This window comes from Acomys russatus, chromosome 10 (genome assembly GCF_903995435.1).
Source record: "Acomys russatus chromosome 10, mAcoRus1.1, whole genome shotgun sequence".
In the NCBI taxonomy this organism is placed as follows: Eukaryota; Metazoa; Chordata; class Mammalia; order Rodentia; family Muridae; genus Acomys; species Acomys russatus.
In genome coordinates this window covers 58,818,621-58,844,939 of record NC_067146.1, presented here as the reverse complement: position 1 = coordinate 58,844,939, position 26,319 = coordinate 58,818,621, and the positions used below count along the sequence as shown (strand labels likewise).

Genomic DNA, 26,319 nt, shown 5'->3' with positions numbered 1-26,319 from the left:
TCTAATAAAGTGGGCTTGGTTCTTTAATGTAAGTTATTACTGAGAATACTACTAGTGATTAAATACAAATAAATACAAATTGAACCAACCATGCCATCACATATCTCGGAGATAATTTCAAGCCTTCAGATTTATTAACTTATAACTCATTTGAGCCTCATAGAAGCTGAGAGAGCCATGAAACTTTTTGGAGAAGTAAGAAACCAAGGTACAGACAAGCATCAGTAGAAGCTTCTCCCTTACCTACTGTGTGCCTTCTTGTCTATCCATCACTGTGACATGGTACTTGAGGTAAGATATGGTGTCACTCCTGATCTCACAGGTTTTAGTCTATAGTCAATTGAGTCTGCTACTTCAAGCTTGAGGCAAAGCAGCAGCAAGGTTGTGGAAGAGCACAGGGGGAAAAAAGGCTTTCCATGTCATGGCAGCCAGAGAGAGGCAGAGGAGGGGCTGGGGACTCGTCCCCACAGGTGTTCACTAGGTCACCTACCACAGCCCATGGGCTCCCCCACTGGTGAAGTTAATGACCATGTAACCCTGTCACCTATCATCACTGCCAGCTGGGGAGCCATGCCTGCAACACAAGAGGCTTTGGAACCCCTGTCCAAACTGTAACAACTACTACATTTTTTCCTGGATTTATTCAATTAAATGTTTTCCTATTTTGACTTTGATAAGCTCTCCTATGTATTACCAAACTAAATAAATAATAAAAGACTCTACATTTAAGTCTCGCTGTTTTTAGAATTTAAAACCAGCATCCTGACAGATGTCGGCAGGGGCAGCCAGCACAATGCCAAGAGTTCCCAAACACTCACTGCACAAAAGGAAAGTAAATCCAAGCCATTGGCCGAAAAGAAACACCCAGGGATTTAGGGAGAATCTCACATCAGCTTTTCACTTCAGATCCTTTGATTTCTCATTTCATGCATGTGGTATCTCAGGAAGCTTTTCTTTTGAAATCCTGTTTAAGCACTGAATAACTACAAATATTCTCTGCACACAAATCCGATTTTTGTAAAGCATATAAGATTATTACCACGTATGGCCAAAAATCCTTGTCAAGAACCAAAAGACATTTTACGGAACTCTAGAGGGGTGTCCTCCACGAGCATAGTTCCTCAGGGTTATTTGCACCACGTAGGCTGAACTCAAAGAAGATGATGTTACACTGGTGCCATAGCATGTTTTAGTTTCAATTCTATTTTGATTTTTACCTTTCAGATAGTTCAGTTCTCAGACCCCCACCACCACCATTTCAGTAACTTTTCATTCCATTACAGTAGAAACAAACACTGTGTATATGAGCCAACTTTTCCATTAAATTCTTTGACATGTTATGTATAGATATTTTAACTTTACCTCAGGGCCACCGCTGGGTCTCCTTATAATGACTGTCTGATCAACAATGGGTTGGGAAACTTAGGGCATTTACTGTAACTCACAGTGGCTGTTGGCTGCATGTAAAATAGTAAAGTAAACTATTTGTGCCTGGAAATGGGTGTCTGAGCCAATCAGGAGTGGGCAGCTTGGAATTTCTAAGAAGCACATGTTTCTGACTTAATCTGGAGGTTTAAATTATACACACACACATATGTATATATACATATATATGCATAATATATGTGTATATATACACACATGTATGGAAACCGAGCAGAGTTCAGTGAGGAAGTATGAATTGGATCACAAGCTATGATTGTTAGCTTTCAGGAAAAAGGAGCAAAGGTGGATAGGCCATGCTATATAACTGAGTGCTGTGTGCAGGGATGTTATGTTGTGTAGGCCATGCTACATGAACTGAGAGCTATTTGCAGTGATGTTAAGTTGTGTTTTGTTGGCTGATGAAAAGCCCAAACTAGGAGAGAGCATGGCATGCTGGGAAGAAGTAGAGTACAAGTTGTGGGGCTAGGCAAGTTCGGCAGGGCTATAGAAACTTTCTGTACCAAGACAGGAAGACAATATTGACTCTATAGTACTTTAAGTCCACAGAAGATGTTATTGGTTTCCCAGTGAAGGAATGAAGCAATAAGATAAGCCATAAGCCTTAGGATTCCCTTGCTTATTAGAAATAAAAGTCTGTGAAATAAAAACAGATGTTCACCCCAAACAACTCTCCCTTCCTTGAGCTCCTTTAAATTTTTTTTATATTGCATTATTTTTTATATTACAAAAGTAGTCTCACTGGTTGAAACTAATAACGCTGTAACTCAGTTTCTAAGGCTGCAGTTATTGCTAGTACTACAAGAACAGAACATAGAGCGCATGTTAGTCAATATTTTTTATGGCTATGACAAAATACCTAAGATAAACAACTGAAAAGGAGAAAAACTTCTCTTCGCTCCTGGTGTCTGTCAGAGACTGAAGCATGTGGTGGTTTGGTCCTGTTGTTGTAGGTCTAGAGAGGCAGAAAATCATAGTGCGGAGCATGTCCAGTGGTGAGAGAGAGAAAGTAAGTGTAGGGGTTGGGCTCTTACTAATGGGCACCATGCCACTGATTTGACTTCCTTCTATCAGGCCTCCATCTCCCAGTTCCCCTAGAAACCAGCAATCCACCCTTCCAAACATTGCCTTCAAGAGCATTTAAAATTCAATCAAGGCATAGCACATCTACAATTTTTACAAGTAAATTGCGACTTGATCATAATTAGTTTAATCTGCAGTCATTGGAGGCACATTAGTGGCAACTGATCCTGTCCCTTTTTCTAGTGAGAATTTAAAGGAAAATGTGTTGGTGACATTATGTAGCTCATTGTATTAAGAAACCTGCTTTCTGTGACCTTGTCTGTGGCATTATCTTGTTTGAAATAAATGGAAGCAGAATAAAAGTGTAAGTCAGAGCAGGTATATTATACCATTACCTAATTATTTTGGTGTTTCAAGCTTTAATGCCATTTTTAAAATGTGTCATTTTGAGTTTACTCACATACTACTTTGCATTTGCTTACTTTAGAGATTAATGTTACTATTGACTAAGGAATCTGGTCTCATTATATAAGGTATTGGATACACATGATCTACTTAATAGCTAGGAATTAACATGTATTGTTACTATGACAACTTTGCTTTGTCTTTGAAGATTAGAGACTTTATAAATATTTATTAATCTAGAAAAGCTAAAATTTCAAAAATAAATAAATCACAATTCAATTCATATGATTATTTAATGTTAGATATAAACAAGTACTTTAAATATTGTACAGGCATTAACAGTTATATTCATCAAGAATGCACTCAGAAGTACGTGGATGCCCATAGTCTAATCAGGAAGTCTCAACAGTTGTATAAACTATGTATAATATATGCAATCTTAAGACCAAAAAATTTTAAATATAATTGCATAATTTTACACCCTCCAACATGTCGCATGTCCCCAAATTCCCCTCTCAAACTCATGGACTATTTTTAAAATATTATCATTACATATATATGCAAATAAATGCACCCTACTAAGTCCATTAGTGTTACTTGTGCGCATGTTTTTAGGCCTGACTACTTGGTATTGGATAACTACTAAAGGCATCACTTAAAAGACTAACTCTCCCTCTGTCAGTAGTCATCTCTTCACCTAGAGAGGAGGCCCCATGAGAATTCCCCCATCTGTGCTGGAATGTCAGCTAGTGTTGTCATTGCTCCGGTCATTTTTAAGAAGCTATGTTGTTGAGATTGTACGGGTGTAGCTTTCTTGTCATATCTAAAAGACACAATCTTGTGGAAGATACCTTGGTCCTCTGGCTCTCACAATCATGTGGCCCTGTCTTCTGTGATATCTCTGAGCCTTAGGTAGAAGGGCTGTGTTGTGTGACACCCATGGTCACTTGTTCTCTGCATTTTGACTAGTTGTGGGTTCTCTAATGGTTTCTTTCTGCTTCAAAAAGAAGCTCTTTAAATAAGACATGAGAGGGATAAATAACATAAAGGATGTTTGAAACAGCCACAGGCAATCATATTATTTTATATTTACCTAAGATGACATGTATATATATATATATACATATATATGAAACTGTATGTGTATACATTATATTTTTTAATGAAGTTATAACACTTGGGATGATAATGCCTCCCCCAAGAGCTATGAACTATCTAACAACCCCTCCTATACTAGGCATCAAAAGGATCTATCTGAGTAGTTGGTCAGGTGAGTACAAGAGACTCCTAAACCAATATAGATAGGCTATTGCTGTTTCGCTTGGTTGCCTTCTAGAAGCTGAAGGCCCCTCTTGCTGAAGACAACACTTTTCTTGAACACACGACTAAGAGGATGTGAACTGGATCTGACCCAAAACCCTCTTCCTTGAGAACTAGCTTTATCATATCAGAAAGTGCTGTGCAAGCAGTCTGAAGAAGAAAGCAACCAATAGTCCTGTGACACCTCTGAACTACAACAATGATCTGAATGGAAAGATATCCTTGATGGTGCAGTAGTGCTGCTTATATATTGGCGGGAACAGCTTGCTACAGTAACAGCTGCCCAGTTGGATTTAAGGTCTACTCCAAAGGATGGAAACCATGCCTGGTACTATAAATCCAGGAAACTACCTGTGGCTAGCCAGGTCATGGATCTTACAGAAGAATCAAATACTGCTACTTTCCTGAAGCAGTGAAATCCCTGAGTGCATTCCAAATATGTATCCTTATGCCCACAGGTAAGTGCAGCTCGGCCCTAGGCCAAGTTGCTCCTCTTAGTTCATTCAAATCCTACCCTCACCCTGAGACATTCCAAGATCAGCCTGAAGACCTCAGCAGAAACACCAAGGGTAGTCAGTTCCTGTCCTAGCTAATGTGTTCGTTACTTCCTGCCACTCTGGGTTTTTCATGGCGACAGAAAGTCTGTGTCCCTAGTATTAAGGAGAAGAGAATAAAGCCTGGAGTGGTGGCGCACACCTTTAATCCCAGCACTTGGGAGGTAGAGGCTGTGAGGTTGAGGCCAGCCTGGTCTACAAACTACTCTAGGATAGTCAAGGTTACACAGAGAAACCCTGTCTTGAAAAACAAAAACAAAAACAAATTAAAAAAAAAAAAAAAGGAGAGAAGAGAATAAATATTTTACATTACCCAAATTAACAACCTCCTCCAGATCTCTAGACCTTTGCAGGGTTTTTGTTTGTTTGTTTGTTTGTTTGTTTGTTTTGACTGATATGTCCTTCTGTGTTTTCTTGCTGGCTTTCCTATCTTAAAATAACATTTTAAGAACAAACAAGCAAAGCCCTGTGCTTAGTTAAATCACATCCTCTCTTATTTCTAAATCATTGAGTCCTTGGTCAAGGGCTTTATCTATGAACAGTCAGTCACTGGATATAAGGACACTATCTATGAACAATCACTATATATTGCACATTTTACTGAATGGACCTTAGTAGGTCACTGTCTCCCTCAAATTATGTAATCCCAGAGCAAAAATGTTCTGCTATTCAGTTCCAGGCTTAGCTGTCTGCTCAGTGCACTGCAGGAACTCACTAAACATCTATTGGGCTGACAATAAAGCATGAAAATCTATATTTAGGTGTCCGGAACACATTAGTCCAGGTCCTTCTGCAGTTCCTGTGGTCCCTACAAGGGCACTCCAGGAGCTATGGTTGTGAGCCAAATCCATTATTTTAAGGCCCTGTGTCATAGAACAACTTCATGTCCCTATATGGTCCCTATGTAGCAATTTATCCAGCTGTTTTAAGGATGCATACTAACTATTGTGAAGCAAGTGCATGAACAAAGACTCTGTCCATCGCAGCTTGGTGATTTAGCTAAAATAAAACTCTATAAATATTTAGCATTTATGATGATTGCTGCCTTCCCACCACCTTATTATCTTTAGACACTAATAATATCCTTCAAGATGAAATGCAAAGTGTGATCCATGCTGCCTGAGTTTTCCTTTGTTTTAAGAAAGGCAGTATAAAGCTATTTTAAAGAAATAGTCATTATTCTTAGAAAAATAGAATTTTTCTATACAAATTTTTCTAAACAGAATTTCACTTATTTTTCACTCTATTGAGAGATCTCTAATTAATAAAGTATCATAGGAATCTTGAAATAAAGACATCTATATATAAAAAAAAATCCCATTAATAGATTCCAAAGGCAATGATGCACTAAAGCTCATACATAATTTTCTTTTTCTTTTTTTTTTTTTTTTTGGTAAAGTGATCTAATTATATTTTTATAATCTGTGTGGCTTTTTTTCAGTTTAGAATTGCTATGTCTTGTTAAAATTGAAAGCTGTCAGGATTGGTAAAGTATGTAGTTTATCCAGAGTCACCAAGAGGTTATCAACATCAAGAATAGAAATTAGGTATGTTGTCTGTGAAGTTAATTTTTACATCTGTATAATTAGCACAGTGTTATAATGTACTGGATTCCATACATAAACTAATGTATAAACCAGTGTTTTAGAGTTAGGGTCAGTTTCTCCTTCAGCTCCATAATAGCAATAGGTCATAGGCCATGTCGATAATCAAAGCCAGAAAGCAGCCTTGTGATCCAGCCTCTGAAAGACCTCTTGTATCCATTTGTCATACACTTCTTATCGCTATTGTGGAGTTTGAAAAAAATGCCTGGGGTTTTTGTTGGCAGTATTTCAGCCCCATGGGAAAAAAACAAAACAAATCCCTGAGACCTTAAGAATTTAGGTTAGTGGCTTTCCACCTTCCTAATTCTGTGACAGTTTAATACATTTTCTCATGTTGTGGTGAACCCTAACCACAAAAATTATTTCATCGCTACATCACAACTGTACTCTTGCTAGGTATGAGTGTAAATATCTGGTACGCAGGGTGTCTTGATGTATGGCCCACAGATTGAGAACCACTGCTTTGGTAATCTATTTGGGCTTCATCTTAAAATACAAATATGGATATCTTCATTTGTTCAGCAGAAGAGGCATCACCCTTCATTTTAACTCGAAGAGAAGAAATGACTCATCCAGCATTTGACTGACCCTGTTAACTCATGCAGAAGCAAGAACTGATAGTCCTGAGTTATGCTAGGATTCTGGTTTTCTATTTTTTTTTTTTTTTACTTCATACATAGATCAAATCTGTGAGATCTGTGCCAGTCATCTTTTATTACCAAGGAAACCATTTCCTGCTGTGGGCCTAGTTTCAAACATTTCTGGGCAGGCTTAGGTTGCACTTCTTCTGAGGAGTATTTAAACACGGTGTCCAGAAAAGTATCTATCCAGTTCTGTTCTCAATTATAGGTTCCCTCTTATAATCATACACTTGAGAATTCCCAGTCAAATCATACTCTCTATGCATATTTCCTATGTGGCATGTTTTTATAATAGGAAATATGAATTTCAGATGCCATGTGTTCGTGTGACCTCAATTCCTCTCTAGAGAACACTCAAATATCAACATTAAAAGTCTCATCGAGACAACCAAGGTAAACCTAGTAGAGCATTAGGTTAGATGTTGCCTCATTTGCAAATGTTGAGAATTCACACAGCATACTCACATCTGTAATCCCAGCACCCATGACGTTAAGACAGGATTGCTGCTAGTTCTAAGCCAGCTTGGCATACATAGTGAATTCCATGTTAGCTTGAATTATAGTGTAGTATATTCTCTCAAAAATACATGCAGAGAGAGGGGGAAGAGAGAGAGGGGGAGAGAGGGGATGGGGGTTGGGGTGGGGAGGGAACAGGGAGCATTTACTTAAAGAAACCAATAAGCCTTTTTCATATCATAAAGATTTGGAGTTGAGAGACAATGTTTGCCAATGTAATTTAGTTTCTTTTATCAGTGTATGTATGTTCAAGGTTATAAATGGAGATAATAGGAACCAGAATTGAGGACAGATTTCCAAACACATTTTCATCACTGAATGTTATTTATTTGTATTTTAAAGTCATATCAGACAGATGCATTGTTTTCTTAAGGGTTTTTAATGGAATTATGATTCATGCTGATTATGATGGAACTGAGTACTTGTGTCCATGATGCTGGATTATAACAGATGAATAGATTGCTGCTTTCAGTGTTGGTGTTCTGGAAATTATAAAGTGGGGGGGGGGGGTGGGGTATGGTGGCTGGGAGCACTCTGGAGAGTGGTAATCAGATCTGAAGTCATTCACCTCTGGGTCAGTAGTTGAGCATAGGGCAAATTGCCGGTGACAGAAACCATTCATGCAAGGACTAGTCATCACCAAGACAGGTACTGCCATTGTCAGATAACTCTCAGGGTTTCTTTTCTGCCTTGGCCAGAAGTGATAGACATTTGAGAACCTTCTTGAAAATCAGGGCCACCTTGAGATTTACCAAGAACCTCTTCATACTCACCCCTATAGTCTGTGTGACCCTAGACATGGCTCAGGTCCCTGGCAGCTCTAGATGATAATACACTGCAGGCTGCAGCAGTGACTCCAAAACCACTTTGTTGCATTGGATCGGTTACACTGGAGCTAAAACTGGGTTGGTGCTACATCTCACATCTATTTGTATTCATGTGGTTAGGAGCACAAGCACCTGTGCTCCCTCACCTTTCTGTGAGTCCCACTTCCTGCTCCTGTTTCCCTTTACACTTGGCTTGCCAGGACATCGTATGTCTAGCTTAACAATTTGCTGCACTGTACCGACTGTTCACAAGCTAGAGGATCTGAACATGTGTCTTTGGACATGTAATCAGAGATCATGTCAGTACAAAAAAAAAATGGCACTCCACCTAGAAACAGTCTTTAAACATGCAGGGCAATTTATCACCAAGTGATAAATTTTGAACTTTTTAAGTATTAAATTCTATTATGATTTCCTCAGGGGCTAGATGTGACTGAGCCCTTAACCTCTGCCTTTTGCTGAGGCTCCTGGATGCTAAATGTTTCTTTTCATGTAATACTGAGCCTAAAGTCCCAGTGGTCTGATGATTCCCCTCCTAGCTACCATTTGGTAACTGCAGATATGGTACCCTGTTTTGGAGGCTGGTGGTGTATAATACTTTGAGAGAAGAGAAACATGCTCAATGAATTCTCTGTGAGTTCTCAAGCCTCATGGTTTCTTCCTTCTCTGTACAAAATGAGAATTATATTAAGTGGATCTTCTACTAAGTGTGTTGTTTATGTTTACTTAACATGAGGATACCCGGATGCTAGTGGAACAACAATCACAACTGCAGTTATGAAAAGAAAGGGGCTGGGTGGCCGTGGTCCAGGACATGCCTTTAATCCCAGCATGCATGAGGCAGAGGCAGAAGGATCTCTGGGTTCAAGTCCAGCCTGGTCTACAGAGTGAATTTCAAGACAGCCAAGGCTGCACAGAGGAACCCTGTCTTGAAAAAACCAAAAACAAAAGAAAAGAAAAGAAAAGAAAAGAAAAGAAAAGAAAAGAAAAGAGAGGGTACAGTAACCAGGAGGTGAGGAGACTAGTGGTTCTTATATGTTAGTCTTCCCCATGCAGAGGCTGTATCTCTAAACCAAGCAACAGACACTGAAAGTTAAAGCAGCAGCATCTGTGTGTAAAAGAACAGTTCAAATCTGAGATGCCATTCCATGGGGTTTTCTATGTCTCGTAGTTTACTAAAAATAAACACACTAACCTAAGTCAATCTTTTACTAACACATTCTAAAGAGTTAAGCAATTTCTAGTCATCTAGAGAGTTCATAAATAGCTTTCTCTGCCAAATATTATTCTTTAAACAAAAGAACCAGAAGCACCTACTTATAAGAAAATACATTTTGTAGGCCCAGACAGTGACTGACAGTTCACTTTACCAGCTTCTTCCCGGTGATTCCAGCACTGGGATCCATATCAGATGGAGTGTGCAGCCTCATCTCCATTCTTTGGGGAAGGAACTAAAAATCTCTTGAGGGCTGTTCCTAGATAACTGAGTCCCTTCTGTCATTATGATTACAAACTCTTACTGTATTCCCATAGGATGAAAGGATGGGGCATGGCAGGGGTTATGTTAACAGAACCCTTTCTGTTTAATATGTTAGCCTGCCAGGTGACAACCGAGTGAAAATACAGGGATGATTCATACAGTCCCCAGATGTGTCTATGTGGGACATCACTTCAGCTGGTCATCCATGACTTAGGGGAAGACAAGTTGTCTGGGCAGTGTCTTGCTATATAATCATGACCCTTTTGCTGGAAAAATGAGGCGTCTTAGAATATAGGACCATCAGGGTCAGATCCAGATTAGTCCAGGGCAAAGACGGACAGTTGTTCACACCAATGTAGTCCTTGAAGTATATTAATGAGTGCTCTTCATAAGGAGACAGGGACATCAAAAGCAATTTGGGAGAAGTCCCCATCCTTAGTTTACCAGAAGTGAACTTAGGACCTGTTGATGAGGAATGAAAAGCACATGACTGCTTGACTGATTCTGTGTAATGTTCCTAAAAATGATGTAACGTGTCCACAAATCCACATTTGTGAAAAAAAGCTTAGAGCTCAAACTTACTTCCAGTTAACAAACCAAAAAGTGTTGGGTGAACACAGAAAAAAGTGAAGTCACTAATTTTTGGAATTTAAATTGCTCTACAGTTTGGACTTTAAAAATTAATTCTTTTCAGATGGTATATGGAAACCCTTTCACTTATTCCAGTAATCTTATGCCATATTTTTAGTTTTAAAGTCTGTTTATACTTTTTTTTTCCAAAGCATTTTATGTTAATTCAGATCTGGTAAGATCTAAACCAGGTCAGCTCTGAATCCTCACCTGTACAAACAGACAGGCTAGGCTTTTTTCCCCAGCATTTTCTGAGGCTTGAAAAGGATGTATTTCTGCTACTAGCTTCCTGACATCTGTGCAGAGTGTTGACTCTAGATGTAATTTACATTGATAAGACTTCCTCTGCCATTTGCCCACTGCTTGATGGCTTCATTTTACCTGTTGACATGAACTTGGCTGCTTTGAATACCCTGTTGGTGGTGGATGAATTAGTCACATGTGCAATAGCACCTTTGTGCTATGCTCATATCATTTTCAGAATGGAGTAAATCGAGAAGTATGTTATTTCTTTAGAATTAGATATTCCTCTGTAAGCCTTTGCATTTCTTTCACCTACACACCAATGAATAAACTGTACAGTTTTACAGAGAAATAGATTACATTTGCCATCATCACATTTGTCAGACCCCATGCTCACTGGTTTTAGAAGCAGGCAAATTGAATCTATTCATTTCTCTAGGGACCAGTTGGACATGACTCTCAAATGTGAGAGTTTGTGACTGTTGAATTCTCACTTTCTGTCATTTGCACACTTACATAACGCCTCTCAAACTCATTGCAGAATTTGTGTCTTACTGTTTACTATGTTTGATACACTATTATTTCTTAAGGTCTAGGATTTAAGCCTGCGGACTCACAACATCTCCAGCGCCCGTATTTCAAGTCATGTCACAGTAGAATCTACCTTCACCTCCATCTAGTCTGTGTGCTTTGAGTTTTCCTCCCTTGGCAGATCTGTTGTGCTCCTCTGGAGGGTGAGAGCATTCATATTAGTCTTTACCCCAGTTTCTCATTTAGCACTCTCGTTATAAGAGCGTGATGGCTAAGAAGATGAAAGGAATAGAATGACTTTACCCCAAACTGTAAGGATCCTAAGATGGCACTTTCCACAGCTAATGAGTGGCACAAGGCCACCAGGTGCCCCCGTTCCTCAGACATCTCCCACCATCCTTGTCTCTGCCTGGGCTCTGCATGTGACTCTACTAGCACAGGCAGCATCTCCTCACAGTAGGAACCTGTCACTTAACATGCTCCCACCTAAAGCCATCCCTTCAACCACAACCACGGTGCAAATGTCAATCGTGACCTTGCTCAGCCATTCCCAAACAGTCCGTTAAAAATGCCAAAGCCTGGGGTACCCGACCTCAGTATGAAATCGCATCTCCTTGGGTGTGGACTTCAGGCATCAGCATTTTTGGAGCTTTTCTGTTGATTCCAACTTTTAAACAAGTATGGACTGAGGCTCAGCCTCAACCAGCTGCCTTAGTTGAGCTGGGGAGCATCTTCCTCCTTCAGAATAGCTCCTTCAGATAGCTAACCAGGAAAAAGTGAACACTCAGCTGAAATGGGCTCTGCTCACAGGGACAGAGAAGGGAAGGGGCTTTGCGGGGAGCTAGCAGTCATGGCAGTACAGTGAGCTTGGGTCTTATAGTGGGGCTGCTTTTGAATTCTGTTCTCTTTCCTGATTGTGTGACCTTGGACGTAATGTTAAGCTGTTTCTTCTTCGGTAAAGGGAGAGTGACCATATCAAACTCCCAGCATTGCCTAACAATTTAAAGGAAAGGGCGTTTTGAAAAAGTGTTTCTATCCCTTTGCTAGCTAGCACGAAGCAGGCAGTCTGAAGAGAAAGAAGCAGTGCCCTGGGAGGGGAGTATCGGAGTAGGAGGGGGCAAGCATGCTTGGTCATCACTGCTGCTGCTGTGCACTGAGCCTTCTCCGGATGCCGGCCTTAGAAGAGCAGAGACCAGATCTCAGGTTCTGCCTTCTGGCTGCACTTGACATCATCTTGGGAACTTCTTCTTCTTCTTTTTTTTTTTTTCCCCAAGACAGGGTTTCTTTGTATAGCCTTGGGTGTCCTGGACTTGCAGAGGTCCACCTGCCTCCGCGAGTGCTGGGATTATAGGCATGGGACACCATGCCCAGCTCATCTTGGGAATTTTTTAAAGCACCAGTGCCTGGCCATGTCCAAGTCAGTGAATGGGGCCTCCTAGGAGTGGGCTCCAGGCATCAGTAGCTATTCAAAGGATTCCCAGGCCACTTGAATGATGAGACAGGGTGAAACGCAGTGAGGCAGTGGTCAACGATCAGGACAGAATGAGGGAGTATGTACTTTGCTGCCGCTTGTTTTACTGCTCCAGTGACTGACTGAAGTCATGCATGTAGCTCCAGCAAAGCACATTTTGAACTAGTTTGGATATGCCTTGCCTGTTTCATGCCTGATAAGCTTCTGAAACCCCTCTATGCATATAATCAGATTTACTTTTAGGCTACCCACTCATTTTACAAATTACTGCATGGACCTCAAGAAGGAATTAGTTAGGAAGAGACCAGGTGCCTCCTGACAACACCTTTATATAAAAATTAGGTTCCGTTCACTGTGCTTATTTTTGGTTTCCTGTATGTGGATTGTGCATTTCATTCTCCTGGTGTACAAGAAGTGTGTTTTCCATTAGCTACAATGCAGAAGCAATTACGGATATGCTGTGTAGAAACCTGGTTTAAATAGTCTCCTAGCTCTCAAAGGCTTCCCTGTAAGTTGTAATTTTTAGGTGCTTTGTTTACTAGTCCAAGGGTGTGTTTTGTCATATGTTGAAAGACCACACTGGCTATAAAGAATAAGAGGGTGAGTAAAAGCCCAGAGAAGCTGTAAACATCTGTGAGAGCTTGCTCGGCAGGGCTGCTTGTTAAAAGGAGGCTCAGTACATATTGATTGTGTGCAGCTGGTGGGACATGTGCTCTCACGAATGGGGCCATTAAGAAGACCTGTCAGATATATGGCCAGCTGTCCTGCGGGCTATAGATCTGCCCCTTAGCCGTGTGTAATAGAAAGTAGAGGGGCCACACTCACAAGCTCTCTTCTAAATTGCAGCTCTGATTCGGCTGAAATTTGATATTTTATGGAACCCAGTAGTAATGCTTTGAGCACACAATCAGGCTCACTGTAGAAACTGGAGTCGGAGTCTGCAACACTAAGAGCCCAGGTCAGTGCTGACTTGTGGTCAATGGTCAGGGTTACTGCAGGTCATAGAGGAGCTAGGGTGTGAAGTGCCATGGGAGACACACATACTGGCCTTACTCCAGACACCCCAAACAGCCCTGCAGAAGAATTGGCGGTTGGGTCTTGCTGTGATCCTGGTGGAAAAAGTCAACCTGGTTATATATGGGCTACACACTATAGGCTCCCTGGAAAGTCATGGTCAGGTTTTCGAAATCAACTGTTTACCAGGCCCAGAATAGGTCTGCTCAATAGAGAGAGACATGACCTAGGAGGAAAGAGGGTTGTGATGTTTCAAGTTTTATGCTAACATTAAAACAGTACTTTAAGTCTTTTAATTTTTATAATGAAATATCAACTTATAGAAACATGGAGAATCAAGTGATGTACCCCTTGGCCCTGTCCTCTGTCATATAAGACAAGTAGTTCTGGCTTATTTACCTCCCAACCATATGAAATTCTAGGTTTTGGATATATTCTGGTGGAAACATCATTTGCTTTAGGATTTGTTTTCCTAGAAATTGATAAAAATGAGTCATGGGCATCCTGTCAGCAAAGGCAGTTCAAGGTGTGGCCCAGAAGCACTGGTGGCTCGCTTTGATCAGGGCAGTTCTCCTGAGTGACACATCCCATTATTTTGGTGTTGTGGTTATGTTCAGGCACATAACTTCTCCGTGATTGAACTTTTATTACGTTTTCTAAATGACCGCTCTGCAACAGTCTACAACAGACTCTCTCAGCATACATAGTGCAAAAAGCATACTGTAGAACCTCTGTGTTTTGCCCTCTGCCTGGGCTTTGAGCCAATATCTGTAGATTTGGTGGCAAAGGGTATACTGCTGACATCTAGTGGATACTGGGGACAGTCTCTTCACCCAGGAAGTACCTGGCCCTAAATTTCAATAATTCCCCAATTAAGGAAGCCTGCCCTAACCAATGTGGGAGGTTTAGGCTTCTCTGTGATGTATCTGCAGAAGGATTTGGGGGGTGGGTCTTGCTGTGGTTCAGGTAGAAAGAATCAACCTGATTACATGTGTTCTATACACTGCAGGCTCCATATCTCACCCTGAACAGTAATACAATGTTTTGCAGATGAAATTAGAAAGTTCAATTTAAATTTGCTCCAGATCCTTTAAAGGTGTAACACGGCACTTCAGTTTACAAGGCCCCACTTTCGCGCACGCCACTGTTTGTCCACAGGGTCAACCAACAGGCGGTCTGCTGAAAGAACGGGGAGCTGCAAATCTTCTGAGTACACAGAAATTTCATGTTTAAGAAATCTGCATCAAGTCGATGCTCTGGGAATTTTAAACTGATATTTGTGTATATGTGTACATGCTTGAGCATGGTGTGCAAGCACATGTGGAATTCGTTGTGTTCTGGGGACAAAACATAGGTTGCCAGGCCTAAAAACAGGTGTCTTTACCATTGAGACATCTCACTCGCCTAGATAATTGCCATGGCAATTTTTTTGTGTCACTTTATAAAAAAATTTTGTTTACTTGACTGCTCGTTGACTTAATTGTTTATTTACTTTATTTTGTCTTGGAAACAGTCTCAAGTAGTTCAGGCTGCTCTCCAACTTTCCCTGTAGCTGGGAATGACATTGAACCTGATCATCCTCCAACGTCTACCTCCCCTGTGCTAAATTACAGCTGAGTAGCACTGTGCCAAGCCAGTATTTAAAATGATCCCTTAAGTTTAGAAATAAGAACTGGGGCTGAGAGACAACTCAACATTTGATGTGCAAGTGTGAAGATCAGAGTTTGGGTCCCCAGCAGGCACATAAAAAGTCAGACAGGCCTAACAGCCAGTTTATAAGGGAGGAGAAAACTGGCAAAGTGATTAGCCTCAATCTGTGAGCTCCAAATCAACAGGGAGACCTTTACTCAGTAAATAAAACGGAGAGCACTCAGAGACACTCACATCACGCTCTGGCCTCCACACATCTGCACCCACACCTAACCAAAGATGCATACATGCAAATAATCACACACAACCAAAGTTATAAGACATGGTTACCCAGGAAAATTTGTCATTTTTCCTACACTAGACAAGGAAAGCAGCAATAAATATAAAATACTGAATTATAAAGAAGAAATTAAATAACATGAATTTGAAACAGGAGATAAGTATCAGTGTCCTAACATGCCTTTGGGTTAGTGGGTGGGGTGAAGGGGATGGATGAGAGAGAGAGAGAGAGAGAGAGAGAGAGAGAGAGAGAGAGAGAGAGAGAGAGAGAGAGCGCATCAGTAAGTTTCTTTCTCAAAGAAGTTCCCAACAAGGTTTATCAAAACATAACTCTTTCTCCATAGCCTTCATAAATGACATTGAGAGCTGTTTGCAGTCAGCTGTTTGTAGAGAGGGGCGTCAATGACTAACAACTGGTGTGTTGTCTGTACACAAGTACTCGGCAGAGTTCCACAAAGCCACCTTCTGAATGAGCTCGGCCATGTGCTGTTTGATTAGAGCAGACTAATTGGATGGTTGATTAATTTTGCCATTCTTAGATTACAGAGTCTAGCTGATAAAAAGATTGCCTTCAGTTAGCATTGGCTCCTAGACCACAGTGAAAAAGGACAGGCTCTTTCTCAATTTGACTGGGTAATCATTCAGAAATAGCATAAGTCAAGAACCTAATCATGTGTCTAGTTAAATCCAGAGAATGAGTCAGAGTGAGTGATTTATTCTACATATTACTCCATGAGAACAATGGATTCAATTCCCATAATAGTCCGTAGCATCAGAGTGTGTTCTCATATTCACATTCTTGCAGTGGACAATAGAGAAACAGTGAAATTATTATGAGACATGCCATGAGCAGGTTCTTATCTAAACGTGACAGGACATTCGCAAGCATAAGACTATTTCTGTGACTGTAACAAATGACTGAGAGAATCAACTTATAAGAAGAAAAGGTTAATTCTGGCTTACAGTGTTAGAGCTTTTAGTCAATTGACCCTGCTGCTCTGAGCTTGTCACATGGAGCATATGGTAAAGGCTGCTGTTTACCAAGTGGTGGCTGGGAAGCAGAGAGAGAGGAGAGGGAGACGGGAGGGAGGGAGGGAGGGAGGGAGGGAGAGAGAGAGAGAGAGAGAGAGAGAGAGACAGAGAGAGAGAGAGAGAGAGAGAGAGAGAGAGAGAGAGAGAGAGAGAGAGAGAGAGAGAGAAAGCAGAGCCCTTCAGTTCATTCCATCAGCTACCACTGCCCCCAAGAAGTACCAGCAATTGGGACCAAACCTTTATTTTTATTTATTTGTTTAGTTTGGTTTTTCGAGACAAGATTTCTCTATGTAGCCTTGGCTGCCCTGGACACAACCTGTAGACCAGGCTAGCCTCGAACTCAGAAATATTTGCCTGCGTCTGCTTCCCCGAGTACTGGGATTACAGGCGTGAGCCACAGCACCAGGCTAGGGATCCAAGCCTTTAACACGCAGGCCCTTATGGAGAACTTAGCCCAAATCATAGCAAATGGTATGAGAACATGCTTACATAGTCCAACCTGTAAATTGCTTCAATTATATCCTTGTGAAGGTAAGGGACCACTCAGCCTCAAGTCTGTTAACTTGATGGAAGTCAAAGGGTCTTATAGCTTCCTAAGATTTTACTGCAATATGGTTCCTTGTTGATAGTCTCTGTGTAACTGTCTTAACCTCCACAGTCCTGGCAGAACCTAAGGGAGAGTGAATTAGAGAGGTAGTTTTAAATTCTCTTGCACCCTTGGTCATGTGCATGGATTCCTGCTGCAGGGGAAGGGGAGGGCTACCTATCCTCAGGAATGTTTCAGGGGCAGGGAAGCCTCACAGTTATCAGAGAAGGGCGTAAGGACCACATCTCTCCTAGCATCGCATATGGTACCCTGTAGCATCAGCCACTTGGGCTTCTCTTTACCTGTGCTTGACAAGTTAAGGTTGATGCTTTAACAATGAGGCTGGTTATGAACAGTAATGTGTTAGCAGGAAGAGGGCTGCGGGATCTTTTTCTCCCTGTCCTGGTTTGTCCGGTTGTCTGTAACTATTCGTTTCTGCCTGTCACTTAGGAAACCTGCAGGATCAGGAATTTGCAGCATGTGCTCTCCTCAGGTTTCTGTTGTGCTATCGAGTGGCGTCTTTCTAAAGGGGAGCATTAGGTGACTAATTTGGGCCCTTTTCTTCCTTTGGAGATACATACTTAAGAGCCCATGCCAGAAAACCAAGGTAAATCTCACTTAGAAATATTTATTTCAATGTAATAAAAAGAACTCTATACCAGGAAGAAAACATTTGGTAATTAAGATTAAGACATACATCAATCAAAGGTGAATTCTAACTTGTAAAATTTATCTTCAAATCTACCTGGAAATTTTGGTGCTGAAATATTCAAGTCAGAGGTTATAGCAATTGCATCATCTAGCTGAGGGGCCTTCAGGTCTCTTAAGAGACTATATGCAAAATCCACCGTAAAAATTTAAGGTGCCTCTAGGCTAAACGAAATAACTAAAATTTGGGTCACACCGATCAGATCAAGGTTTTAGTGGAGGAAAATCCCTGTCTTCCCCTTGTCACTCACTTTCAACTAGTAGATCACAATGTCCAGAAACAGATTATCAGTATTTCTTGTGAGGTTTTGAAACTCCTCCCCTCACCCTGTGCCTTTGCTGCAGCACCTGCACATCTTGAGGAACACTCACCTTTCTGCGGAGGTTCAGCAGGCGGTCACTCACTCACTGACATCCTTGGTGCTCTCTTCCCTTGCCTTCAGGAGAAGCCATACCAGTGCTCAGAGTGCAGCAAGGCCTTCAGCCAGAAGCGAGGCTTGGACGAGCACAGGAGGACGCACACAGGAGAGAAGCCTTTTCAGTGTGATGTGAGTTGGGGGTCTTAGATCTGTTTTAAATAGATTTTTCATATGGCTTCTGTTAGAGATCCATTCTTTTTCGGTCCTTAAGCCTTATATACAGTGTTAATTTTGAGTTTTTAATGAATACCCTCAATTATGTTGATGAAATTTTTCTGTTCGGTGTTTGTTTTCAAACCAACAAACAATTCTAAAATTTTATCAAATGCCTTTTCAGCATGCATATGACTGCTTTTGTCCTTTTCTTTGTTCTACTAGTGTGCCATGTTCCTATTTGTTTTCTTATTTGAACTACCATTGTGATCTTTTTTAAAATTTTTTATTATTAATTTATTCTTGTTACATCTCAATGGTTATCCCATCCCTTGTGTCCTCCCATTCTTCCCTCCCTCCCCTTTTCCCCTTATTCCCCTCCCCTATGACTGTTCCTGAGGGGGATTACCTCCCCCTGTATATGCTCATAGGGTCTCAAGTCTCTTCTCGGTAACCTGCTGTCCTTCCTCTGAATGCCACCAAGTCTCCCCCTCCAGGGGACATGGTGATCTTGAAATAAACCCTACTTCGCCATGGCTTAGAATCATATTTTTAGGCTGTTTCCTTTTTTTATTAATCTATTTGTTTATTCACTTTCCATCCCAGCCTTTGTCCCCTCCCTCTTCTCCTCCCAGTCTCACCCTCTCCCTCACCCCCTTCCCTATTCCTCAGAAAAGAGGAGTCTCCCCTACACACCCACCTCAGCTTATCAATTCGCATCAGGACTGACCATGTCCTCTTCCCCTGTGGCCTGGTGAGGCTGCTCTGCCAGGGGAAAGGGATCAAAAATCAGGCAACAGAGTCCCTGTCAGAGGCAGCTCCTGCTCCCCTTACTATCAGACCCACATAAAGTCTAAGCTGCCCATTGGCTACATCTATGTAGAGGACCTAGGTTCAATCTATGCATGGTCCTTGGTTGGTGCCTCAGATTCCACAAGCCCCTTTGGGCCCTGGTTTGTTAGTTCTGTTGGTCTTCTCGTGGAGCTCTTATCCACTCTAGGTCCTTTTATCCTTCACCCCAGTTTTCCACTGGACTCCCTATGTTTCGCCCGGTGTTTGGCTGTGAGTCTCAGCATCTGTTCCAAATCGCTACTGGGTGGAGCCTCTCAGAGGACAGCTCTGATAGGCACCCTGCCTACAAGAAGTGCAGACTTAAAATATTTAATAGGATTACATTAAATATAATCGTTTCACGTGTATGTGTGTGTGTGCTTTTGCATCTTGATCCATAAATGTTGATCTCTACTTTTCTTTCTTTTACTATCTTCACCTGGCTTTGGTGACAAGGTACGCTAACTCCTGATAATAAGTTTTGAAGTACCCTTCTCACTGCAGGAAGGAGATATTGCTGTCACTCTCTTTGGCAGAATTCATCTGCAGGATCCATTAGTTCATAACTTTCTTTGTTAATATTATTTTTATTTGATTCAATGTCTTGATGTCGCATAGGACTGTTGCGTTACTGTTGTTATTTTCCTTTTTTCTTAAGTGACTTTTATAATCTGACAAACTATGAAGTAAAATCCACTTATCTACTTGACTGAACTAAACATGCTATAAGTATTTTTAAGAAGGAATACTTGAATGAGTGAACCACTGTCGTAAGCCACGTCCAAATCATTGCCAGCTTAGAAAGGAACGTGAAATAGGCCTCCCTGGCTGTAGCTTTTGACCCACTGGTGTTAGTCCTCGTTAGAATGCTCCAGGAAGTTCCTACCGGATGAACGATATATTGCCACTCCCTTTAGGATTCTTCAGATCCTCAGAGTTCATTTCCGCCCTTCACCTCAAGCTTCTTTTCAAGTCTTGTCTCTAATAACCTCTAAACCATTCTTCCTTCAAGTAAACAGGGTTGGCACAGCTCCAGGTCCCTGCCTGTCTTCTCTTTCTGCAGTCTCGTCCTCTCCTAGGAGATAGCCCTCCTCCATCCCCACTGTGCACTTCCTTCCACAACCCTGTCTTGTGGCCCCACTTCTTAACAGTTACCCCAATCGTTTCCAGCCGTTGAGTGTGCTCACGTCTGTACCTCTTTTGGCACAGAATTAATGTCCCTACAAGTATTTATCCTAGACTACTGACTACCAGAGATAGTCTGTCCTTTTTTCATTTTATTACTAAATCAAGTGGCACATGCATTCATCAAGTATTTTTTTAAATGACATTTATATAGAATCCCCATTCCCAACTCTGAAAGAACTTCCTTTTTTAACATCTTGTTTCACTTTATTCTAAAACAAAGTCAGTCCAGCTCTATCTTTGAGTAATCATGAAAAATAATGCTTTCCCAGTTTGGGTATTTGAATTTGTACCAAATCAGGACAGAGTTGGGAATCCCTGATGGAAAAAAGGAAAAGGCTGGATCTCTGCTATGCAGTTTTAACTCTCTTACTGGCCTCTCTTCGTTTCAGCATGACAGTAAGTGACCAAGCATTGGACTGATTTATTCTGAGCATCCTCAGACTCCCCTAATGGCTATATTTAAGCCAGTGAATGCAAATCTTTTCACATCTATGTAGTTGGGCTCACAAGTGTGACATCAGGCGCTCTCCAGGGACATCTAATGCTCTGCTGAGCAGTCTCCTCTCCTGTGTGAATGCTCTGGACTTCCTTAGTTCTCTGAGCCGTTACCCACAGCTTCATCATCTTGCTCAGCTTCCTTTACATTCCGGTTGCCACTGCTGAGACTTTCCCATGGGGACTGTGCACATAGACTTGCATGAGCCCAAGTAGTTGGACATCCTATTTACATTCTCAAAGTCATGCTTGTTCCTTAAAATGGTATGAGCCAGACAAATAGGAGAAAGAACAGTCCGTTCACAATGCTCAACTTAACGTGAGAAGCTTCAGTTCATACTGGGGTTTGCCCTGGGGAAGAGGTATATACTGAGTGCAGACTGTCTGGCTTCAATTCTAGAAATCACTTTGTTTTCCCTGGAAATCTGGTTAACCTCCATTTCTCTCTGTGAAAATGAGGATGCCATACTAATAGCTACTCAGGGGTACAGCTATGGGAAGTAAGGAAACAATGTGAAGAAGTCACTAAAAGGACATCCTGGCTAATGGTGAGAGCCATGTGTGGCACAAAATGGACAAGAGAACAAGATGGCACTCCCCTCAGTCAGTGTAGAGCTCACTTAAGGCGTATAATGTTAAGTCGATAAACACTGATAAATACTTATTACCATTTATGAAAAAGACTGCAAAGGAAAAGTATAAAGCCAAGCAACTCTGAAGGAATAGTTAGAAAAGTGTTATCTGTGTTTATGTTGTCTCTGTATTTTCTCTGTGTTTATTTACCTATTTAGCGTAAAAGATGGGAAGGAGTCAGCTATGGGGATAAGAGCATTTCAGGAGAGCAAACAGGCTGGTTGGAGGCTACAGAGGGTGAGGAATCCTGTGGTGAAGGAGGTGGAGCATGGTCAAAGAGAAGGAGTGGAGAGCAGGGTCATGCTTGCTAGAGAACTGAAGGCTTCCACCGTTGAAAGCAATTGACTCAAAGTTATTTTTGTTTAAAAAAACAACACTACAAGTGTTGTGGGTGAGCTCTCTTCACTTTGTCACTGGATTCACAGGAAGGACCAGAGAAATAGGACATGACAAGGAATTCTACATTTATCTTGTAAACGATCACCAACAAGTATAAAACAAGTTGGTACCTCTTTCACATGAAGGTACTTTCCGTGAAAACATGCTTTAATTTCTTTGAACTATTCACAATTTTGAGGTACTTATGTTGCTCACAAGAGTCCCCGTATGTATGTATGTATGTATGTATGCAGATAGATAGATATAAAATAGATATGTATATACATATGTGTATCTTTTCCCTTTTCTCATATCACCTACCATTATTTTATTTTTATAAATTCAACTAATATTTTATGGATTAATGACATGTGCCTTAAAGTCCCTTATGATAGTAAGGAAATACATCTAGGACAATGACACAGATTGGTCATTAGGTTGAGGGTAAATGCTGTGAAGGAAATATAAAGACTGCTTTGAGTACATTCAGCAGAGAATTTCACCTGGCAGGCATGTCTGGCCACCACTCAGATAGCTATGCTCTTTCAAGTCCCTCTTTGTGGCAGCTCCTCCTTAGTCAGTGCTTTCCAGTGTGCTGATGGCACCACTTGCCTAACATTTAGTTAGTGTCTACAATATAACACCAATTTGCATAAGCTTTAGACTACATTTGATCTTAAATCCTGCAAGGAATCCAACATTATTGTCACTTCACTGGCAAGGGAACTGCAGTTAAAAGGGATACTTTCCCGTGTAAAATTCCATGCTGGCTCTTCACCAAATACTTAAGAGGCATGAGTGAACGCAGTTTACAAAGACTCTGCCCTCTGTTAGTCCTGAGATTTGCCAGAGAAAAACCAATTCCACCACTTTGGGCCAAATTTGAAGTAAGATTTATTAAATATTAAATACTAAGAGATGGACATTGGTCAGGACCACTCCCTGGAATTTCCCAGATGAGCAGCCCTAAAATATGTTATGGGGCTTTTTATAGACAAAACCCATAGACCACCATACTTTCCCATGAGGCCTTGCTTTCTTCCAAGAACCGTTACTCACAGCATTGCAGTAAATTACCTGGTCCTTGGCCAGGTGGCCTTACAGGTTGATTTTGCCAGCTGCCATTTTGCCAGCTGATGGCCAAATGGCCCTAGTGGGTAAATCATCTGAAATGGGACAGAGTGGGACATGTCCTTCATTTAAAGACCTAGATTTGAGCACAACAAAAAGGCTAAAGAGGGCATAGCAAAGTTTGGGCAAGGACAGATCTCCTTGGAAAGCAGTGTGCCTCAAGTACCAGGGACTTTTGTATAAATCAAAATGCATCGTCATCAATGGCTCCTGCTGCCAGCCACATTCAGGTCTGATATGTTTCTGCATTAGTAGTTGCTGTGACAGAAAAGTTTCCTTCCTCCATAAAGAAGAGTGTACACAGTTCTCATTTGCTTTAGTTTCTTCGCAAGCCTCATTCAGAATCCCAGCTTTCTTTAGTCTTCTTTGATTGGTATTTATTATGCCTTTTGTTCCTACGTTATTTCTGTACTGTTGAAGTAGATATTATTTTCAAACAACTGTGCTTTGAAGACTATAAGTGGAAATGGAAAATTTTTCATAACATCAGACTTTGAATCTCACTTGACTGCCCTCTATGACTTAAGTTATTGCATCTTACTTACATGTTGCTACTGTGTACTTTTTATTACCTGGTTGTTTGATGGGGATGTTAAGCCAGGCTACAGTGTACTGGAGGTCATGTGAAATAAACTGCTTATATGACTTAATTAAACAAGATATATGCAAGAAGAAAGAAGGAAATGGAATATTGGGTAGTAAATTTGAATTGCAATGCATATAGCACTGTTAACCAGTCACACCACAAGTGGTTATAATGTTTAAAACATTGCTAACCAATCACATCACAAGTGGCTATAACTCTTAAAGCCTTGGTAGCCAGTCACATCTCAAGTGGAACTAAATTGAAAACATCATATAAAAACTGTCTTGTGTATTTATGCCCTGTGGAGAGATGTCATCCAGGCTGTAAATCACAGCACTTAAGGAGTTGTTGTGAATTGTAAATACACTTTATTATGCTAAGGAAGGTATGTTCCTAGGAAATTGTTTCTCTGACATTGTTTAAGTCCAGAGCTGGGAGAAGAAAGAATGCTTGAGGATGGTGTAAGCCATGTAGTTAAATGCAAGTGACACTTGAGAACTGTAATTAACATCTCTGAGTGTGAAATTCCATTTACTGTGAGAGCAGTGTTTGTCCTTAGGCCCACTAGCACATACTTGATAGAAGGAATTTTCATAGTGTATACTTTGTACATGACAGACTGGTTTGTCATTATAAATATGGAGTGTCTGGTTCTTTTCTAGGTTTGTGACTTGGCTTTTAGCCTGAAGAAAATGCTCATCCGACACAAGATGACTCACAATCCCAACCGTCCAATGGCAGAGTGCCATTTTTGCCATAAGAAGTTTACTAGGAATGACTACCTCAAAGTGCATATGGACAATATCCACGGTGTAACTGACAGCTAATGGTAGCTGTCAAGGAACCAAACCGGGTGAAAGGACTTCTAATATGAATCCCAGAGTCTTCTCACCTGATCAGCTTAAGAGAAGTAGCCAACAGCAATGCATTGATCTCACAGTGTTTATTTGCCTGTCTTTGGAATTTAGAGATGGATTTTTTAAAAATCTTACTTTCACAAAAAAGAAATTCAAGTGAAAAAAAAATAATACTTTGTAGATTACAAAATCCTTAGGTTATGTTTGTGTTCTGGCTGATTAAAAGCTAAATACAGAGTTATGGCTCTTGATTTCCTTTCATGAAGATTATTGACATATTTCAACATTAGGCATTTGTGTTACGTGTGTGTGTGTGTGTGTGTGTGTGTGTGTGTGTGTGTGTGTGTGTGTGTGTGTTGAGGGGTACTGACGTGCAAATACTGGGCACTGCAGTTGGTTCTTAGTAACTCAGACAGAAATCAGACATGCAAGTCCTTCTTTGCAGATATAATAGTACCATATGTTTTCAAAATCTCAGGCATGAAAATATTTGATAAACAGATAAGGAGTTGGTTACCCAAGGACTTGGGAATCTATTTAATAGACCCATTTAACAATTACCTTAAAACTAAGAGACATTTGAGAACTGAAGTTTCTAATAGAATATCGTCCAGTTTGGAGAATCCTCGGAACAAACTATTTGTATGCATCATTCAGTTGTTTGTGTTCATGGTGTCAAAATTCTTCATATAGACAACACAAAAATAACTGCTATGTTGAATTTTTATCATTCTGGTTCTTCTGAGTTTTAGTGTCCATCCTTAGACACTAGCAATAATAAGCAAACACAGTTAGAAGCAGAATCAAAGTCATTTGCCCATCAACAACTCATTTATGCGGAGATGGCTCTGGCCTGCATGAGTTGTCAGTGCAGATACAACAGTCCTCAGAGCCTTGTCTTTCTGATGTGATTCTCAGAACACTCTTGAATTATCCTCAGTCACCCCAGGAAATTAGAAATTTGGAATGTAAAAATATAAGTCTTCTCATTGTTATTTGACAGCCAGTTACAATAAGCAAGGCCTGATGATACACTATAATAATGAGATGATATACTGAACAATAAAAAGAAGCCTAGATCATGGACCTGTGTGGTCAGAGCCTGTTCTGAATAGAGGGACATTAATTAAAAGGAAGTCATTTGATGGTGAGGGGTTAGGATAATGGTTACCTAATGACTTAGGCATCTTAGTTTAGAGTAACAAGAAATACAGAGATTGACTATAGACATTTAAAGCCTTTGAAGATAATGTGCTTGAAATGTTCCTAAGATAACTTGTAAGGAACCAAAAGCTGGGGAAGACTAGACTGGAACAGTGCCTTTGGGCACTACACTCATGAGCTTCCTGCCTTGTGGTTGTTGCACAAGATAAAGGTAGGCACATCCTAGCATAGAGATGTAAGAAGGTCTTCAGCTTCCAACCCCTGCTGAGGACCTACTGACAATTCATGGTTCGCAAAGGAATGATAATCAGTTCTCTCTAAGGGTATAGACAGTCAGCTGTACTCCAGTGAATGGACCTACCCATGACACGTGAGCAATGTGCAAACTGGACCCACTGGGTTATTTTTAAAAGATAAAAAAAAAAAAAGATGATATGAAGTTGGAAGGGATGGGGAGGTCGATGTAGATCTGGGAGACATTAGGAGAATAGGATGTAAATATAATTAAAATACATTGAATAGCATAT

The 26,319-nt window shown here is 40.8% G+C and overlaps 1 protein-coding gene across 1 annotated transcript in view; it reads left to right on the top strand.

Annotated features, from left to right (window-relative positions):
- Positions 1–24,746, top strand: part of Prdm5 (PR/SET domain 5) — a 154,651-nt gene extending 129,905 nt beyond the window's left edge. The window contains exons 14-15 of the mRNA XM_051152244.1: positions 18,401–18,505; positions 24,434–24,746. Of these exons, the coding sequence (XP_051008201.1) occupies positions 18,401–18,505; positions 24,434–24,598 (270 nt within the window). The 3' untranslated portion in view covers positions 24,599–24,746. The remainder of the gene's footprint in view (positions 1–18,400; positions 18,506–24,433) is intronic.
- The last annotated feature ends 1,573 nt before the right edge of the window (positions 24,747–26,319 follow it).